We start from the raw sequence: 22,095 nt of genomic DNA, 5'->3' as shown, positions 1-22,095 counted from the left end.
TTTTGCGGGCTCTTTCAAATCGTTGTAATGACTATAAACGAGAGAAATTAAAAAGCAGGTGTTATTAGAAAACCTCAAAGTTCAAAAGAAACAGCGGTTATTCAAACTATAGAAGCAGATCAACTTTTTCTTCCGGCAGTTTCGATTAGATCACTCACTTGGCCGTGAGAAGTATTTGGACTGATTTATATTGGACACTGTATAGTCGATTAAATTATTCTCTCTGTATTATTGTACTCCTAGTGGGATAGGGCCGCTAGGATGAGAGAGTTCAAAATATCAGCAAATTAATAATTAGAAAAAACATTAGAAAAAACCGAAATCTATTTGGAAAGGAGTAAAAAAGAATAATCCTAGTGGCTAATAGGGGAGGGGTAGGAGGTTCGCTCGAAGGGGGTTCAGCTTCAGTTAGTGGAGACTTGGCGTAGAATGTGTGCACTGTGAAACTGAAACGCGGGGGCCCAGCGAGTAGTTTCATAAATAAATATGAAAATTCATAGGTGAGTAAGACAAATAAGCATTTAGTACTCCATATCCAACAACGCTACTAATATTAATTAATTAGCATTAAAACAGAATATAACAATATATAAATTATATATTGTCACATATAAATTTACTAGACTAAAGAACAGTTTTAATTTAAACTTAATTTATTTTTACAACAGTATAACAGAGTAAAGAGATGCCTTCTAATTTTTAGATAATTAAAGGAAACGTATAACTTTATTGTTTGAAAATAATAAATCTTTTCGAAAATTCTCAATAAAAATATCATTCAATAGCCAATTATTTAACAGAATCCAATGTATGTTACATAGAAATAAATAGTTCTTCAATGATTACCAAACCAATTTTACATTTGAAAAATAACAGAATGAAGAGAGAAATTATTCGAAATTAGTTTAAAATTGATAAGTGCTTTATTGTGAAGATAAAATGAAGAAAACCTGTTCGGAAATTCCCAATAACAAAACATTATTCAATTGTCGATTATTAGACAGAATTGAATGTATGTTACCATAGACATAAATAGTTCTTGAATGACTTAAAAAATATGAGAATAAAATCAGTAGTGAAAGTATTTGTAATTTTTATAAAATCCATGGTGATTAATTACTTGACCAATACTAACTTCATTCAACCATCACATTCCTTATGTCTATTTACTTCAACAACACCATAGTCTTTCGAACCTGAATTTTTACCGTATTCTAAATCATTTGGGAAGTGAAAAAGAACTTAATATCCCTCAAGAGTATATTTTAGCATAAATTTTACTTAGTAAAAGTAATCAATTGAATTGAAACACGCCAGGATATGATGAGATATTAAGTTTCGCATTTAAACTGAATTATAAAAGTATTATTTTTAAATAGTTTATTTATTATTTTTTAAATAGAAAAAAACTATAATTAATTAAAATAATAGAATTTCTTTGACGGTTTATAATTTGAAGTAACTTAAAGTTAATGTAAAAATTTCGTTTAAATGTTAATCAATTTAATTTTCGATGCTAATTATTCAAATCAATACATGGGCGTCTTATAAAAAATAAACTTTATTAAAATATATCTTTTATGATACTTGTAGATAAACTTTTTTTTTTTGGCGAGTCGTTGTTTTTAATCACAGCACTTTTTAAAAAAATATAATTAAACCGTTACTTAATCCATTAGCTGGTAGTGGCCAAATTTTTCATCTAAATACTGAAGCCTGAATTTTCAAATAAAAAAAGTTTGAACTGAATATTTTGGCTGCTATATAGGTGGCACTACTCGTTGGAAGGTTAACTGAAATCATTATGAACGTCTAAATAGCGAGGTAAAATACGTTTTTGTAACCAAATATGGCTCATTGGTTTTTGAAAGATCATTCTGTTGAACAAACCTCTTCTTGGTGTCTTAAATCTTAAACAGTGGCAAACCTGCCAGGAAGATAAGTATAAAAAAGATTTTTTTAAAAGAAAATACTAATTGTCATAACTAATAAAGCATTGCAATAATTAAATATAATGTTCTCGAAATTTTAGTTTCATTCGCATTTTCCTTGCTGAAATGACAAAACCTGATTGACTATGTCTTGCCCCTCCCCCCCTGATTGATCATGGCTTGCCCCTCAGTTTTGATCATGAGTACGCCCTTGATTTGGTTGAAGCGTAGATCGCTGTTACTTTTTGATAACACAACTTCTTTTGTCAGATGTGCCACTATTCAAGAAAAGTAGTGTATGATGAGATATTGTGAAATTTCATCTTTTCTTAAGTTTCAATAATTATTTTTCATATTCATTTGGAAATTATAGACGGTAAGGATTTCTAAACCCTACCCCTAATCTAGCTCAAACCAGTAACACGTTATTTAAGAGAACACTAGGTCGATTGCTCAGTTCTCAGTCAACCATTGCAGTACAACCACGACACAACGAGCACTAACCAGGGATGCAAAACAATAACTCTTCCAAATTTTTCGGTCATTCTTGAAAATCATTAATCATGTTTTGTTCTTTGTGATGCTGCATTATTCCTAACCAATTTTTAAGAAGTTCGTGCTATATCAAACAAAGTGATATATTTATTAAAAAAAAAAAAAAGTTCACAAGTTTCAATATCCACCATGACTACAATACATTAATTTTTATTATTATTATTCCTGTTCAATTAACTATAAAAACATTTGGGATGTGGAGCTAGAATCATACAGAAGGGGAGTCAAAAGGACTAAACCCCTCCCAAAATATTGTAAATATAAAATATTGTCACTTCATTTTTTTTTTTTTTTTTTTTAGTTTTTTTTTTTTTTTTTTTTTTTTCATTTGTTAACAAAAGTTATGTAATCCAGTTTTTATATTATTTCATAAATAATATACATTTTCTGAGAAAATACTACGTTATAAATATTATCCGTATGGGGTGGGTTTCTTAAAATAGACCGTTGGATGGACCCCTACCGAAACAATATCCTGCCTACACCATTGGAAGCATATACTACAAGAACCCGGAGGAAAAAAGTCAGTTATTTCATTCGCCCCAATTTTTTTATTAATTTAATAAAATCTACGTATAATTACTAGTCAAATTTGATGAAACTGCCAAGTATAGAAAGTAGGAATATGAAATAGCGGCTGTTCGGCATTCGGAGCTCCTTATCTTTGAAACTACCAACAACACTAGAAAACCTAATAGAACATCATTTAAAGTTGAGTGAATTTTCTAAAATATGAGCCCTAGTAAAGCTGTATAGATTACAAGATACAGTTTTTTTAAAAGCAACATTTCATAAAAAAATGCACTAAAAATCTGTAGTTGCTGAATTTATTGAGGGAAATCTCAGAAACCATAAGACGTACTGATGTCTATTAGTACTCACATTAAAGCTGGTTTATATATATTTTATAGTTTATATAGTAGTTTTTGACGTTTAACTTTGTAGGAGTAGTAGTTTTCATGATATTAGCTCAAATAAATTGATTTTAGTTATACGGACAAAATGTCATATGTAAATATCATAAAAACTACTATCCCTACGAAGATAACGTTATAAACTACTTTATAGTACATTAAACTATCTTTAATTTGACTGCTACCAGAGTTTATGAGGAGTATAGGAGTAGTAGTTTTCATGATATTTGCCAAAGTATATTAAAATGATGATCTTGTCAAACTTTTTGATTTACTGAAACCCAGTGGTGTAGTGGGCGGGAACGGCGTTCCCACTGTGTTTTTTTTCCCAAAAATCCTATATACGAATAGGCGACCCGTGTTTATTTCTCAATTATAACATAACAATGGCTGAATGGATTTCAACGATTTTAAATAGCTGTCAAATAAATACACACTGACTTTAAGGCTAAAAATCGGTGAGCACTTCGGGAACCATCTTGTAAAGGGGTGGTGGCATTCTGGATCGCCCAATATTATTCAATTCTCAGAAGATGGTAAAAGTTCCCACACTGGAAAGTTTACGACTACACCACTGCTGAAACCTATATCTGAGGAACTATTCCAGGACGTACAGATGTCGGCCAGCAGTCAAATTGAAGGTAGTTTAATGTGCTATAAAGTAGTTTGTATTTATCTTCGTAGGGGTTCCTCTGGGAACCTTATTCTATAAATGATATTAATATAATCTAACAAGCCACCATCAAATCAGAAAAATACGTAATCTACATCGCTCGATCTCATCCTTGAATATATATCCAACAAAATTCTATATCATTTATTTCAAAACCAATAAACAATAGCTAGAAAATATAAGAGTCAAAACATGCCTATATCGGCAGAGTAGTTGTTAAGTAAATGTTGCTCCAGTAACTCTGGATCACTTCAGCATTCTGTAATTGGCAAAATCATTAGTAGAAAAAATGCCCTATTTTTTTAATAAAACCGTTTCCATAAAATGTCTCATATCATCTGAATATAAATATATTCAGTATCAAATGAGGAATAATTTTCAATTATAAATAAATTATCCGTTATCCCCTATTCCCGCCATTCCCTATTGAAAATATATATTATTCGCTACCTATACGATTTAGTTTTTATTCGTATGATTATATTCCATTTTCAGATTTTTTTTTTAGTGTATAATATTTTAATTTTAGCTCAATGCTTAGTCAGCAATTTTCGATTGAAGTGTAAATTTTTGCTTTTGGATGATAAATAATTATTTAGTACATTTAACTAAAAATAAGAAATCATTATCTTAAAGTAATGGGTCGATACCTTGGTTGTTATAACAAAAATTCATCCAGGAAAAAAATTATTTGTAAATGAACAGTTTATTTACAATGCGGAAATAAATTTGTTAGTCATTATTTACAAATAAGGCATACAAGTAATGTTTCTATTATTCTAGATTAAATTTGCTATACGGTCACCTAGCACAGATCGCACCTATAGCGAATTCGGTTGGTTGTTAAATATTTCTACACCACTATTACACCACGGACCCCCCTCCTCTTCCATCGACCTCCACATGTTGGTTATAAACATTTTTGGAGGTATTTCGTCGGAAAAAAAAAACTCCTAAACGAATTCTTCATTTTCATTAGTCTTCAACGTTTCGGGGCATTTTTCCCATCATCGGGATTATGATCAGCCTTGTTAACTTATAATTTATGATCGAGTTTTCCGGTTTGACTCATATTCATTTGTAAATATGAATATTATGAATTAAAACAAAAACTGATTTCTACCTTCAAGAAAGGCATTGGATTAATTTAACCATTGGAGTGAAATGCTAACTAATCAGTAATGAACCCACATATGGGTTGTTTCAATTTCTTCATTATGTAGAAACCAACTACAGTTATAATAATGTTAACAATACTTAGACCAGCACCTTGTATAAACTTAACATGTAAACTTTGAAAGCATCACAAGCTAAATGAAATATTATCATTAGTTATCAGAAAATCATCACGTACATTCACGAAAATATACACTAAGTATTATTTTTATTAACGAATACATTTTTATGTTAAAATTATTTTTTCCACCAAAGTATTGAAACTGCAAATAATTAATTGTTATAGTATTTAATAAAAAAATTCACCGATAAAAATTAAGAAATAAATTGTTTATACGTGATAAATAAAAGTTTAGTTGCGGTTTTAGTTAAATATTATAAGAAAATTATTATAAAGTTAGCACCACGCGGAATCACTGCATAGCCTCTCTTTTTTCACTCCGATATTCTGGGTTTGCTGCCGATATGAGCTGAATCTCAAGTTTTCCGAGACTAACTTCTGTCCATGAGTCCTGGAGATTGGAGGAAAATTGGGGCAACAGAAGAATGCATTTCGTACTATTTTAACCACAGAGTTTGTGCAAAGTGATTTATCATTTAATTCGACTAGATAGGTCCTGTATGAACCATCTCCAGTAAGCAGTTGCGTGAGGCAATGCTCAATTTCCCCATATTTCAGGGCCTTCTACATTGAAATGTCAGGAGTCAAACTGGGAATCAATTAATAAAAAAAATATTGCATCTAGGGTCTCTAACTTCTTTCTTTTCTTACTACTTAAAGAAAATCAGCCTCTTCTTGTCTTCGTCAGTAGATCATGTTGACCAGATCTGCCAGAACAATTGGAGGCGTATCGGCTACAACACACCGCTGTAGCCTAGGACAGTTCCAAACACCCGAGCGACACGCAGCTAATCGCTATACGGGTGTCTGCACTAGTAAGGTTTTCCAGAATGGTGCTGGCTACACTATTAGAACTCTTCTCCGATCATGCCATGGGTCCATCGAGTTTTTGCACCACATTCGTACTGCTTAATTACGTGCGTATTTTCATCAAACATCAGTCTAACATCAATGCACACCACGTAATTATTGGATGAGAGTAAATGTTGAACTCTAAAACGTTCAGAGTAAGATTTATAATCAGCAACATGTCTACTTTGAGTGAAAATTGATAACACATGATTCGGCAAAGTTTGAACTTGCAGATCGGTGATTAGTGAAAGAAACAAAAGATCTAACAACGATCTAGGTATAACAAATTTCTTAAGAAACTTTTTTTTACTCCCAGCCAAGCCATTTCTGACGTATTGTAAAGGGGGGAGGGAGGTTATCTGGGGATAACCAACTTATTTTAACCATCGTAGGCGTGTCAAGTTTTCATTACGTGGGATCACCACCTTGAAATAAAAGTCAAACCCTCCTCCCCAAGGCCGGATTCAAACCGGTGCCGCTGCCTAAGGTTTTTTTAGACGGACGCCTTATCCAACGCGGCGACAATGTACACGTGTTTCTCTTGGCAGCTCTCTCTTTCTCCCTTCTTCCCCCTTGCGTTAAAGTATCCTCGGATAACTTGGAACGGATGACTTGGACCAACGATCGACAGTGCCCTCTCGATGCTCCCGAAAATGACCTTCGGTTCTTGTAATGACAAAAGATCTTCTTGTAAAGCGCTAGATGAAGTATAGAATTACAGATATCTATTCTTTGCCTTCCCATTCTATTTTCTCAATTTGACCCGGATGAATCCTATTTTTCAGTTTTACTGGAACTTCAGAAACTATTTTTCTGACCTAACCAGCTGTTTAACTAGTCTTGTCCTTCATACAGGAACAAAACTCATTGACGTTTTATTTGCAAATAGAAGCAACATAGATGTTCTCAGTGATTGCTAACAGCATAGATGTTGCTACACTGGAATTCTTAAGTTTTAGATATAATAACCTCATGCTACACTAAACACACTGTTCAGTGTATGAACTGATCTAATACCTAACCTAACTATATCAGACTGTTTTCTTTTATATGGTTATAACAACCCAGGAAGGTCCAGGATGTTCTACAAGGTTCAATAGACAATTTCAATATTATTAAATATAATATATTAAGAACTGCACCTGTGGAATTGTCATGCTATACACCACTGCCGGTGTAAAGCTCAGAGAAAGCAGGAGGGCTGGAGGCAAGGTTGAAAGCCCAAGGCTATAAAAGGCTTAAGATTGAATTGAACTGATTAGCGGCAACGACCTGACTAAACCGGAATTACAAAATAGGACCTTGGAATGTTAGAATGCTCAATACACCTGGAGCACTTGATGAACTGAGAGTAAAGATCAAGAAGGTTGACCTGGATATAGTAGCTGTGCAAGAGTAATAAGGATCAAAATGTGAAAAGTATTACTAACAGAAAGAAATTGAATCTCCCAGGCAAAGTAAGAAAATGTAGAGGAAGATTAATATCTTTAAAATGCACATAGAAAGCAAAGTACTGTAATTGAAGGTAATAAAAAAGAAGTGCTGGTTATAGGAGTACCAGTAGAAGACTAATGGAAAACCATTTTCAGAGACCCCTATACCATGAACAGGTAGAAATAAAAAAGGTGAATGAAGTAATGTAAAATGTAGAAAGTGATAAAGAAGTACCACTTGGTAAAGAGAACATTTTGGACATAATAGACGTGATGAAAAACTATAAGGCTTCTGGGACGGATGGTCTACCAACTAAACTCTTCAAACCGGGTAAATGGGATATACATCATTAGACCAATTTGAAGTTAGGAATAAATTGAGGCATGGAAACCCATTAGCACCCTTTTATTTAATATTGCCCTTTAAAGTATTGTGAAGCGAGCTGAATTAGACTCAAAAGGAACCATCTACAATAAGATGGCCCTGGAATAGCCCTGGAAGCCTTTTGACATTCTCTTGAGAGATAGTGACATGTCGTAAATCGAGCAATATTCTCACTATTAGTGGGTTTTTAAAGGTAAGCTAAGTAAGGCTACTGATACCACTTTTCCAAAACCAAATTGAACAGTAAGCAACATGCAAACTCTAATGTAAAAGAACAAGGGGACAAGTTTCCGACAGTGCACAAGGTGTCATCCATTGGCATCTTAGTTTCAAAGGGAATCTTAGATCACAGAGGGCTGCATGCAATTTACGTCTTTTAATACTGTAAGCACTTTGAAAATTGATAAACACCTGGGAAGTTGTCACCCTGTACTCTTAGGATTTCTTCAGTATTAAACAGAGGCTGAAAATCTGGTTGACTGTGAGTCTTCCTCCTCTGAAAGCTTCCTGATATTTACCAATTTTTCTCTCAGTTATTAGAGGGAACTTATAGCATATGATATTTGAAAGTACTTTGTAAGGACAATAATAGGAAGATTTCTTGGTAATTGGGGTAGTCCTGAATGTTTCTCTTCTTGAACAGTGGGTAAATGATGCATTTCTTTCACTGAGCGGATATCTTCTCTCTGACCCAGATAGCGGGTATAACGTTGTAGAGGGATCTCCGAAACTTACCCCAGTGCTTAATGAGCTCAGCCAGAATCTTCATCAGTCATCTCGAGCTATATTGTTTTTCACCCAGTCAATGACATTAACAACTTCATCAAATGTTAGTGGTCTAGAAGGTCCAAATTATTTTTACCACTAAGAACTACAAACTTTTCAAGGTTTTCCATGTCAATTTCAAAGGGTACTGAAATATCTGGACAACTGCCTCATCTCCTCCTTCTCTGAGATCAGTGAACCATCTTCTTTTCCATATGATCTGACCCTTGACTTGATGAACTTTCTGCTCTCATTTAATTTTTGATAGAAAGCTCTGATTCAATTTTATATTCTATGGTCTTCCATTTCCTTTAACAGCTCCCTTTCCCATCCCCTCGTCTTCCTACAATATAGTGGCCTCTTCACCTTTCTTGTGTTTCTATATTCCTCTAAGGCATGTTTTGTTTGAAGCTTCTGAACCATGCTTTTATAGGCCTCATTTTTGGCATCTGTGGTAACCCCACACTCAATAACAAATAAGGAGATCGGATTGCTTGCTATTTCAGTCCTACTCTTTCTCTCCCCCACTGTTTGATTAATTAAAATCTAGACAACACCATTACAGTGCGTGAGTAGTCAAAAATCCATCTATTTACTTAACAAAAAAAAAAACATATAAAATTAATGTTTTTATTTGGCCAGGTATCCTATTTAATATTTCTATAATACTATTTAATATTTCATTTTTTGAGCATTATTAGTATTATAAGAACTTGAGAATGGTTTTGATCCTAATTATGGTATTAAAATTTAGTTCAGTATGGGAAAATAACTGATTTGTATGATAAAAGCTTATGAGCTAAATTTGCTTGTTTCAGTGTTATCAGAACATTGAGTTGTTATACTATGTTAGCACAGTGTGCTGTTATAATGCCATCATGGAGTGAAACAAGTATTAACCCATGTGCCAATAAACCAAACGGATGGCAACTTCTTTATTGGCCAGAAGATGGTCAGTGTTACAGAATATTTCAAAAAGGATATCCTTGTCCAGAAACAATGGAACTAATTCCTGGAAAAAATGGAACAGCACAATGTAATTGTCCACCTGGAACTGCACTACATTCCAGAGATGCTAAATGTTATAAAATTTATTATCAAGGCCCATGCAACAAAAATGAATATTTCGGGCCAGTAAAGAAGGCTGTAAGTAGGTAACTATACTGACACATGAACCTCTTTTTTGTTTGATTTAGATAGAATTACTGTGGGGTAAAATTATAATTGTATTTTATTTAATTTTCGCAGTTACCAGAGCCATAGATGGGGAGCTTGTTTTGAAATTGAATACTGTGACAAAGGTAAAGTATTTTGGCCAAAAGATGGGAAATGTTACAATAATCTAACTAAAGGCCCTTGTCCTGAAGGGTTACTCTTGAGCACCAAAGAAAGATTAGGAGAATGTTCATGTGACAATGACACAATGCAACATAATTACTGGGAACCAGGTCAATCTTGTCATGAACATTATTTACAAGGACCTTGTGAGATAGGGAAACTATTTCTTCCTACAGGCCAATGTGATTGTAATAGTTCAATGATACAATACTATCCTGAAGATAAAAAATGTTATGCTATAGGTAATTCCAGAACTTTCATATAATTACAATACCATTAATTATAAAAAGTATTCAGAGTAATAGCATTATTAAGTACGTCAAGGCTGTCTCAAATTATAATAAAGAAGTTAATACAATTTCTGTAGGTAAAAGACCAAATCACAACTATAACATAAATGTGTAATAGATACTGGAATGAGAATGTGTACATTTCAAGATTAATAGGAATAGTAATTTGCCATTTTTTTTAAAGATTCTGTTGTAATCACTAGAGGGTGAGGACAGTTTTTTTTTGTTTATACAAAAAAAACCTGTAATATTACAGCCCATGAAGAGTCTCAGGTTTAGTACACTGTAAGGATGTACTGTTTCTATACTAAAGGTTGTATAAGGAAGTGATTTAGTCAAGATCACGCTCAACTGCCAAGTTTTAAAGGAACCCACTTTATAGAGGCTGGATGTACCTCAGAAGAATCTCTAACCCTAGTGTTGATTAAGGGATAATATAACATAAGTAATTGTGAAACATAATATAAGTAATTATATGCCACAGCTGGACCTGAAACCAGGTCCGGGAGATGCCTGGGCTATCTAACTCCTGGTTTTGTCTAAATGAAAATTCAAAAACAAAGTACAGCAAACTTCGATAATTAATTAAAATATATATAAAATTTCACTTTTTAAATACAATAGAACTAGACAAAATGTAAAAATGAACTATTGGAAGATTGACGGAGTGTAACCAATAAATGAAGATAGACCATGTACAGTAAAAAAACTCAAATAGTATAAAACTATTTAATAAGACCCAACGTTTCACCCCACTTTGTAAGGCTTACTTCTAGGCAGTAAACTGAAAAACTTAAAGTAAAGCAATGCCAAAGAGCTTAAAGTAAGCCACTTATCAGTTTATCTTTGTTTATTAAAAATTAATTAATTTTGAAAATAATGTAGGATTGATATTACATACAACTGAAGAACAGATATCAATTAATATGTACCTCTTGTTATAAACACTTTAGGTAATACAATAGATCCAATTAGTAATTGGTTGTGTAAACAAATATTAATTTTTAAGTGATATGTTTTTTGTTTATCTCTAGCCTCAGATTATTTATAGAACCTAATCTGTGAATGGTTTTATATTAAATCTGTGTTTACTAATTTTATTTAGTATGATTTCTCTAATTGCTCAACTTTGTTTTAAGTTTTGTTTGTTAAACTTAGAAGTATGGGTATAAATTAATGTCCAGAAATATAGAATATGATGTTCTGGTATTTTATTACATAAATAAATTTTTTATTATCCTGAAGGGGAAGATATCCTCACTGAAACATCTGCTCGAAATTGATTCTCTGAATTGAAAATTGAAATTGATTCACTGACTAAATAGTCAGTCCTTTTGCTAGACATCCTGCTCAAAAAAACATTGGCAGAAGCACTTGAAAAGTAATTGAAGCTGTATGGAGCAGCTAAACAATGAGCAGAGGGAGAATGCAGGTCTCAGAAAGACCCAAATAACCAATCAAGCAATCTGCTATATTGCTCCATCCATCCCCAAGAAGCCAGACCATAAAATCCTGAGTTGAAAAGTGAACAGGTAGAAAATAGATATGCAGTTTCGGGTTAATGTCATCTAGCTTTAATTGAGAAATGAAATACATGAAGACAAATTTAATAGCTCTATTAGCTAAAGAAGCTACACGATTTAAATTTTGAAAAAGGGACTGAAAATGATTTGTATATCTTGTCTCTCAATTGAAATCAACATTATGCAACAGGAAATCAATAAAAGGCTACTAGAAGATAATAGGTGCTATTTTGAATCACAAAACAACACAGTAGCACAAAGTAATCTCAGAATATGATATTTTGCCTAAAAAGTCTTATTAGAATAGTATTAAGATATGTAACTGAGTGGCACACCAGGAGTCAGAAACAAATATAATTAACAATCAAGTGATGAGCTCTCACGAGAATCCTCGGACCAGGGAATTTGCTACAACAACATATTGGTAAGAAAGAAAAAATCAAAATTTCCCAGCGTGGAAACTCAACTGAAACTATGGTGAATTAAGAATTTTCAAACAATTAATTCAACACAACCTTTAACTTGGAATCTATGTACTCGGGAAAATCATAGAATATAGTTCAAGTAAAATCATAGAATGTAGTTCTCTTTCTCACAAACTCAATCAGTTTTTTGTTATCCAATTGTATTAATCAATAATAAGAGTATATATAGGAAAAAATGTTTATTTTGTATCAACAGAACATTAAAGAGTACTGAGTGACAACCTAAGATGAATTATTGAGTTGAGATCTTCCAGGAATCAGGTGTAACTTGTCATTGTATGATCATTTCAATTAAAAAGCAGAGAGGAATAATTTCCAACAGCTCATTACAGGCTTGGATCATTCATAACTTAAATTTTAAAGGAAGTGAGTTATTAGCCCAACATCCTCAGCTAGATAGAGAGGGGATATATACCTTCGGGACTGCCTGGCTCTAGAGGCTACCTCAACAGTCCCAAAAAACTGGTTTCCAGCTTGTGACACGAAAACCAACTGATAAACTCTTGTCAACATTTTAACTTCCTCACCTCAACAGGAAAGACTGACCGTTCAGAAATTTTACTAATTAACAGAAAAGGGGACTCTAAATAAAGTCAAACATCAGCAGCCTTGCATTTTACCCAATTTTTAGTTTTCTGTAAAAATTTGTTAAAAATGTATTAAAAAGTTCATCTGCATAATTTTAATTTCTTTCAAAAAAGAGGAGCAAAAAAAGGGAAAAAAGGCATGATTTTTTTTCACAGAACATGAGAAATAAGGGAATTTTTGAGAGGGTTCACTGTTTGTTCAGAAATGTTACAGTAAATTGAAAAATGAACAGAACAAAATTGTTTTAAAATATAATTGCTTATAAGAATTCTTTATCACACAATACAAATTTAATTGCTCTATTGCTGCCTATCACAAATGAAATGCTCCGATTTATGTTTTGAACTCAGAGCTCTGAGTGGGGCCAGATATTCAAGGTAATTTCAGAAATTACCTTTTTGGTATTGTGTTCCGAAATAACCACAACTGTAATACAGCTCTATGTGTGCTAATTCAGGTATTACAGCTTGATTTTCAATTTTAAATAAAATAACATAAATTAAACTCATTTAACAATTTCAGAAATTACCTTTTTGGTATTGTGTTCCGAAATAAACACAACTGTAATACAACTCTATGTGTACTAATTGAGTTATTACAGCTTGATATTCAATTTTAAATAAAATAACCTAAATTAAACTCATTCAACATTCTTTCCTCTCTCAAAGTAATTAATAATATATTTACTATCTTCATTAGTATCTAAAAATCTAAAAAAAATACCAGGTTCAGTAAGCAAAGATGAATCCACATTATAATTTTTCTTGATTTTGAATTTTTAATTTTAAAAAATTAGGTTCACAGGGGCCCTGCAAAAATGGCCATTTATTTCAAACAAAAGTAATAAAATATGAAGACAAACAACAAGTAAATGGAGTTTGTGTTTGCAAAGAAGGATACATGAAGTGGAAAGAAAATGATTTTTGCTATCAACCATTCACACGTGGGCCTTGCCAAAATGGAGAGATGCTAGATTTAAAATATGACAAAGTAATAATTGCAGTAACATAAAAAACAGTTTTTTGTATGGATAAACACACAGATAAACATGGATTTATAAATATATTTTTTTCTCACAGAACGGAAGTGAAATAACTTGTGTTCAAGTTCCATGTTCAACAGGGAAGTTGTTTTTCCCAGGAGGTAAAGGATGCCATAAAGTCAGAACACAAGGTCCTTGTCCAGCAGGTCAATTAGTGCTATACCAAGACAATATTGATCCATCAATGAATGGAATTTCGTACCTTGGAATTTGTGGATGCCAAAATATTGAAAACGACAGGTAAATACTATAATTATAAGAAATGATAAACTAATATATCAGTAAAAAAATGGTTCCATTATTAAGAAATGTTCATTACTTCTTTCATAAATATAACTAGATTTCATATGATTGTTGATATAAGTTGAAAACCTTTAAGTGACTAATGATCCAAAAGTAGGCTAAACCCAATATTATATGTTAGTTTGGATAGTGCTTAATTGGTGTTCTAAAGAAAATGAAAGTATTTAATTTGGCTTTTGAAAATAAGTAAAATTTTCATTACATATGGTAGCAACCATTTCAGACTTTTGGAGAATATAATAAATAAATATCAGAACCAATATAAGACTTTAAAAAAATGTCTTACAGTGTAACACAATAATTTTAAAAAAATAAAAACAATTAGCATTAATATCTTCGGTAATTTAGCAGTAATATGTAGAATGATAATAATTTTTTACTAAGAAAAATAGTTATGAAGACTAAATATTTGAAATAGGGAGATTAGAAGTTTTATATTCAATTATAAAACTTAAAAGCTCCTGTTTTCAAATAAAATAATTGGTATCTCGTGCTCACGGCACTATTTATGAGATCATAATATTACCTCTCTAACTAGCCCCCAGTGTAACAGGATCAGACATTACCACCAGAGCTAGATGAAATATACAGAAAATAAGATAGTCATGACAAGCTTGAAGCAGATACAATTAAGTACAAAGGTAACCCTTTGAGGGATATTTGATGAGTTTGTTTGGGGTTTAATTTTTGTTAATGATCTAGAGTATTAATGTATAACAAGGTGTGAGAGAATGCTGTACCAAAATGAGAGTAAAGAATATTATTCAAGTACAATGACAACCTAATTTCTTGTCATACAGGTATTTATTAAACCCTTCAGAGTCTGAAGGCGGATTCTACTGACTAGCTATAAATGTCATTGTAATAAACTATAAATAGTTGTTGAAATAATAAATAATTGTTTTATGGATTTTGATGATTTCCATACAAATGATGGGAAAATCAACAAACTTACATAAAATAGTTTAAGAATCCAATTTCTTATAAGAACCTATCATCATACTATAAATTTCTTTAACTTTTTATATTTATATAAATTGCTGAGGAGACTAAATTTGCTGTCATGATGATAAAACTCAATTAGAAACAGCATTAATGATGATGGATTACTATGGAAAATCAAATTCTGAAATTATTTTGTTCTGCAGAGGTTTTTTATTTTCTGCACCATTTAGATACAAATGGTCAAAAAATGAAAAGGAAAAAAATAGTGATAGATCAAAACAGTATGATATAAATTTGTCTTAAATTATTATCAACAACTAGAACCTTTTAAAAAAAAGTACCCCACTTCGTTGGAAATCCCAGAGTCAGACCGGATCTGAACAGGCACTGCTGCAATAATGATTACAATACAAGTTTGACGCCTTAACTCTCTTATCCATGAAAGGCCTGTCCAATATCAATTAGCTCGAATGCTTTTATGGCAAAACAAATGATCTAGTAAAAAAAGGTCGAAGGCAAACGTTGTAGGCCTACTTCCATAGTTTGACTTACTATGATCACTATTTATATATAACACAAATGCAGCTGATTCACAAAGAAAACTTAAGGATTGCAAGTAACTAGCTTTTAATACTCTTATCTTCAGTTATTGCAAATTTTTGCAAGACACTTTTCAATATCTTCAAAATTGAAGGATTTGCGCTCTTTTAGAATCTTGGATTCCCAACATCATTCTCTTTATATTAAAAATATTATCGGGCTTACAAATGAAGTCTTTTTTTTTTTTTTAAGAAGGCAAAAAGCAGTTTATGAAGTGATTTTTCCAGAACTATGAAAGAGAAATTGATTGCAGGATTTCAAAATGTTTTAAATTCAACAATTGAAATAAGACTTCAATAGCAATAATAAAGCATGATATGGCTTGTAGTTCCTTTGTGGATTGTTGTGCCTAGTGTAGCATCTTGTGGAGGCCACCTAAGCAATACCTACATTTTCTGAATACTGTAATGCAGTAACAAATATCATTTAGTGTGTACGGATCCTTATTTTGCTGATATTGAACTTATCAGCAACTAACTGCAAATGAATGCAGTGAAACACTTTCAATTAATACAAACAGTTTCTCATTCATAATTTTGGAAAAATCACTTCAGAAATCACATTTTTCTTACAGCTCGGAAATATGTTGCATAGAATATTAAAAAAAAACACATGAAAATGGTGTGTTATATCCGAAGATTCCATTTTATGAAATGTCTTAATAATAATAATGATGTTGAAAATACTAGATTCTAAAATAGCCAAATACATTCTTAAATTCTGAAAATATTGAAATATGTTTTGTGGGATCTTTTATAACTTTTTAATCCCTATAAACAAAAGTAACAAAAAGTAAGAATTATCTTACAACATATCAGATGGCTTTAAAAAGCCATAGCAATGAGTGAAACTAAGAAAGGAGACCTACAGCTTCTTTCTCAAGCATGTATATAGATATAAATTGACAATAGAACACACACTTATTATTTCCCCTTCCACCTTCTGAGCATGAAGGTATGTATAAATTATTATTTCTTTTCTCTTAATTATACAAAGAAAAGATTTCCCAAACCAGCAATGAGCATTATATAATATTGATTGTATTATTTATTAACTAGTTTAAAAATATTACTATCTACATCTTATATAATGATACTCACTACTAACTGATGGAAATCTTAAATATTTCAGCTCATTCTATACAAATTACAAAAATGATAAATCAGCAACTAAAACTGATTGTTCTGAAGAACAGAATGTAGATAATGAAACCATGTCAAGCAGTAACGAAAAGGCTAATATAGATGATGTTTGTGGATCTGGTTATGGATTTGTTCTATGGAAAGATAACTCATGCTGGCAACTATACTCTCAAGGACCATGTAGAGAAGGGGAGTGGTTGGTACCAGACAGAGGAAAGGGACAAAGAAAAGGTCGTGGATGGCTAATAGGCAAATGTGAATGTCGTCCAGGATACTCAACAACACTTATTAAGAATGACACATCATGTATAATTAATACAGAAACATTAACAAAATTGTTTAACAGTAAAGTCTAGTATAATTAAATCATAATGACTTCATCATAAACTCAAGTTACCATAGAATATAATCAAAAATTAATATTTATGTATTGTCTTTCATTCAAAAAATAGAAGCAGCAATAGAATAAACGATAGGAAACAGTAACCATCCTTAGTTAATTCATAGTTGTTCATAAATATGGTTATGAATATGTTAGTAATCCTGATTGAAGTGTTAATAATTTTTAAAATAATATTTTTAATGTAATAACTACTAGTCATCCAAACTCAAAACATACATTATAATATGAAATAAACTATTTTTTACAAATCAAAATATTGTAATTATTGTTAATTTGAGCTTAACATGTATTTAGAACCTTTACGACAACATAGATTTAAAACACCTTGAAAACTCAAATTGGAAGTGTGAAAAATTCAGTGTACACAAAACAGAATGACAGATGTTACTCCAATATAACTATGACAAATATAAAAACTAGTATCATTACTACCAATGAAGGGTCTTCGCTTCAATACTTGGTAAGGATGTACTTTTTCTAGACCAATAGTTGTATAAGAAGATGATGTGGGCAGCATCCCCCTTAACTAAAGATGTTCTCCTAAACCCACTGAAGGGCCAGGTACACACTTTAGAGAGCCTAGGTGTGTCGTAAAAGGGTCTTCTGACACCAGAGTTGATCAAATTCAAAATCAATCAGAGTATAAACAATTAAAAAGTACAATGAATGGAAACCCTCTCAGTGATCATCAATAAATGATCTCTGGACCTTGATATTTGTTGTTGATTCCTTATATCTTGTTTACTTACTGGCTTCTATACAAACATCTGGATGAATACCAGTCTCATATTATGAGTAAGTTTCTCATGGATTTCTTCCTCTTTCTTTATTTTGTAATACTATAATACAAGTACACACACACATGTATGAGTTTTACATGTATTTTTTAAATTTTCTCTTATCTTTATTCAAACAAGATTTTTTTGTTTCAATATTTAACTTAATAAATTATTTAATTTACTAAATTAACAGTACTACATCATCTTCCAACAAGTACAGGGCATATTATCCTACATTACTCTTCAAAAAGTCTGGTGCCTTAACTGCCTGTCCCATAAATTTCCAATCCTCATCAGCCATTTTAATGAAATTCTATCCTACTTTACTTAGGTGATGTGGAACTCTGGCTACAACAGATTGGTAACATTTAGGATAACCCATCCTTTCTATCCTGATTGAAGTATATAATGAAGCCAGAGGAATTACAATAAACTTTATTACTTCTTCTTTTGGAATACCCTTTTGAACAAATTTTAATTGAAACTTAAACTATACTATTGCTACTTCTGAAACATGGCTTATGTACTCACTATTCTCTTTTTATATCCATACTTAACTACAGCTATACTCACCAGTACTTGGTGGGCTGGACTGGTTTATCTATATATGTGTGTGTGTGACAGCAAAAAGACCTGAATCCTCATAACTGAAAATAGATGATTACCTATCCTAATTTGGAAAGTAGGAAAGTTTTGTATAAGTATAAGAACTCAACCTTTAAATTCTTATTCCCTTAACTGTCGCAGGACGAGTAATAGATGAAAGTTATCATATACCTTTTCTGTGTCAAAATAAATGGCTATAAACTTTTTTTTTCTTTTTACCTGTTTAATCTATCTGTTTAAGGTGATTTCCATGCCCCAATTAAATTTTTCCTTTTGATCATTCCAAATACCTATTTGATAATTTTCTTCTTACTTTTAGTTTCTCCAAAAATTTACCCAATTAGATTAGTGTATCCAAATCATAATTCTAAGTACGATTTATGTCAGCTACTCTTCTGTTCTGGTTTTATGTAGCCTTCATTTTGTTTCTCAACTCTCAGTTTAAACATACCATTGGCCTCTAGCAGAATTTGTCATCCCTGATCCCATTTTGAAAAAATATTTTTACTAGAAAAAAAGTTTTAACAAGTGTCTGTGATAAATGAATTTTAAGTTTGGTTTTAATGTAAAAGTTGACTAATTAGAAATTTTTGTTGTGACCTGGACAGAATAGCCTGCATGAAGTTGAGTGTTTAAATAATTTTAGTTCCAAAATTGTATTAAGATGTCCCTGAGGATGGTCGGATTGGCTGAAACGTCGGACTTGTAAGAAGAATGAAATGTGTTGAGACAAAAATGGATAAAAGTTGAATTATTTATTTAAACAAAATTAACCAGTCTCAGGAAAGTGTAAAGATTATAAATATTTTTACTGTATTTTTCCCCTAATGAGTGAACGAATTATCACTTCTGATTAATATAAACTCTAAAAAATCTCCCATCACGAAAAAAGACCAAAAATAAACTATGAAGAGACTTAAAAGCTCTGTCTTTGATAGATCTTAAATTTTCTTAGATCAAACCCAAATACAAGTAGATCTTAAATATATGTCAACACCTCATTTTATGTAAGATAATTTCAGAAAAAAAAATCTCGACCTATATAAGGGAAAATACTTTACCTAGGAAGTATTGTATTCTGTATAAAATATAAAGCCTACTTAACCTGAGATAATAACTGGAAATATGGGAACGCCTCGGAACCCTAAAGATGAGTCTACTAAAAGAATCCATTAGACTCTCTAACCTCATCTTGAGCATATCAGGCAGTGTTCCATACACTAGCCATCTGGGGCAAAATAAGGGCGGAAACTAGACGGCGTTCTTAATTGCTGATGACTCTTTCTTCCCCCAAAGTTCTAGTAGGAGTGTCTGGAGACTAATTTATTTTGATTGTAATTTTGTTAACCGATAAGGAATATTTGTGCTAACTTTCAATAGAAACCTCATTTCTTCTCATTTAAATTCAAGTGTTTCATTATTTTTGATAGATAACACTTCATGAGAAAATTTTCATTAATCTCTTCCAAATAACATATTATATTTTAAGTAAAAAAAGTAAAATAAACTAACCTAATAACTTCTGTTTCGGCTTTTTGTTTCAATCCAGACAGTGTCTTAATAGAGTTAGCTTGAGAAACTAAATCTTTCTCTCTATTTTTAATATAATCATCTTTTTGCTTGATTTTATCCTAAAAACAAAAATGTATTTATTATTTATTATTTGAATCTGTAAAATGAAAACACTCAAAACCTAATAAGTAAAATAATTATTATTTCATTAGTTTACAAACAAGCATTTTTCATTTTCGTAAATAAATTATGCTGATCACATTTTAAGAAAACTTGCATTTTAAGTAGCTAAAACAAAAGTTAGGACTATTTCCAAATCTGGAATTAACATCAAAGATATACTAATACACAAAATCTGTACAATGTGTTTGAATGTGACCATTTCAGGAGCTACCAATCCCATTTCAAAATTCTTTTTGCGGTAGACAGTTCAGACAGGCTTTCGGTTTTTTAACTTGATGCTACAGCCCACAGGAAACAGAGGAGTTACCATAAATTAATCAATCTACCATAAATAAATTAATCTAAAAGATTGTAAGCATCTTCTTTTTTTTTTCCTATTACCATATTAGTCTGGTGGGCCCTGCATGGTGATTGTAACAATTTGGTACTCTTTTAACAATTAATAATGTGGGGATTTAGTATTGTACAAAAGACAATCCTGACTATTTACAATATTATAATTACTGAATAATTTTAAACAATATTTTTTTTTAATTAATTAAAATCATGATAATAGTTACATAATTGAAAAATGTATAGAATTAACAAAATAAACAACTGACATATATTATGAAAGCATAATTTGAGAAAGACAAAAAAATAATAAATAAATATAGAATTTATAGCACAATGTCATACAATAACCTGGGCTTCAGTATTTGAGAGGAAATTGGATTTCCTATGTTGTAAGCTGCTGTACCTTTAACTGCTGGTAACTGTAGATGAAATTATGAATAATATTTTTTGTATTAATTCATCAATAGATTCCAATTGTAGTTCACAATGTAATTGACTATTTCTGATAATTCAAGGGGCATCTACTGTGTGTAGAAATCTAGTGTACCTTCAGGTTAAGTTATACCTGGCAGAGACTATAAATTTGTATAGTGGGATAAACTTGTAAGCATATAGGAGTAGACTTGAAAAAAGACTGTTATTCCCATTGACAAATATGTATTGCTTTATTTAGATAAGATTAGGGATAACTATTATATACTGATACCACTGAGGGAAAGGAGCAAAAATATCATTTATGCTGAAGTAAAGCCATCGAGAGTGATTCTGAAACAATGGGCAATTTTTAAGTCCCACTTGCATGATTTCTAAGAATCACTATACATCCATGTTGGTAAGAATACAATATCAGGAAGCATTTCTGACACACATGATGAATTAATTATATTGAAATGTTTTACTACTATTATACTTGTCATTAGTACTTTAATTCTTATTCTTATGAACGCCCCAGAGCAAAATTTTTATATTTAAATACATCTTATCTTTATTTTAATAAATTTCTAAGGAAAAAATGTTTAGTCTATTCAAATCTCAAGAGACACCTTACAAACATTACTTCAATTATTTTTTATAGCTATATCAGAACAGGTTGTAGGACATTTCAAAATGTGTCCCAGAAAAAAAATCGTTAGTGAGGACGAACAAAACCTCAAAAACTAAAAACAGAGAAAGGGAAAATGACAAGTGAGCAGGTTTTGAATTACCATTGTCGTG

General features: G+C 31.5%; 2 protein-coding genes across 4 annotated transcripts in view; one reads left to right on the top strand and one right to left on the bottom strand.

The window, feature by feature from the left end:
- LOC106682045 (uncharacterized) overlaps positions 1–22,095 on the bottom strand; it is a 68,163-nt gene that overhangs the window by 16,403 nt on the left and 29,665 nt on the right. For all 3 annotated transcript variants that reach the window (XR_010844178.1, XM_014422677.3, XM_067050255.1), the window contains exon 10: positions 20,362–20,480. Coding sequence is in view for 2 of the 3 variants with exons in the window: in XM_014422677.3 (XP_014278163.1) it covers positions 20,362–20,480 (119 nt within the window). In the remaining variant the exon portion in view is untranslated. The remainder of the gene's footprint in view (positions 1–20,361; positions 20,481–22,095) is intronic.
- On the top strand, positions 419–17,696 carry LOC106682046 (uncharacterized). The gene is made up of 6 exons (XM_014422678.2): positions 419–500; positions 9,624–9,959; positions 10,054–10,385; positions 13,826–14,019; positions 14,109–14,311; positions 17,051–17,696. The coding sequence occupies exons 1-6, from the start codon at positions 487–489 to the stop codon at positions 17,415–17,417; spliced, it is 1,446 nt and encodes a 481-aa protein (XP_014278164.1). The 5' UTR covers positions 419–486; the 3' UTR covers positions 17,418–17,696.

Source organism: Halyomorpha halys, unplaced genomic scaffold, assembly GCF_000696795.3.
Source record: "Halyomorpha halys isolate HHAL.00 unplaced genomic scaffold, Hhal_1.1 Scaffold385.1, whole genome shotgun sequence".
In the NCBI taxonomy this organism is placed as follows: domain Eukaryota; kingdom Metazoa; phylum Arthropoda; class Insecta; order Hemiptera; family Pentatomidae; genus Halyomorpha; species Halyomorpha halys.
This window is presented reverse-complemented; position numbering and strand designations above follow the sequence as displayed.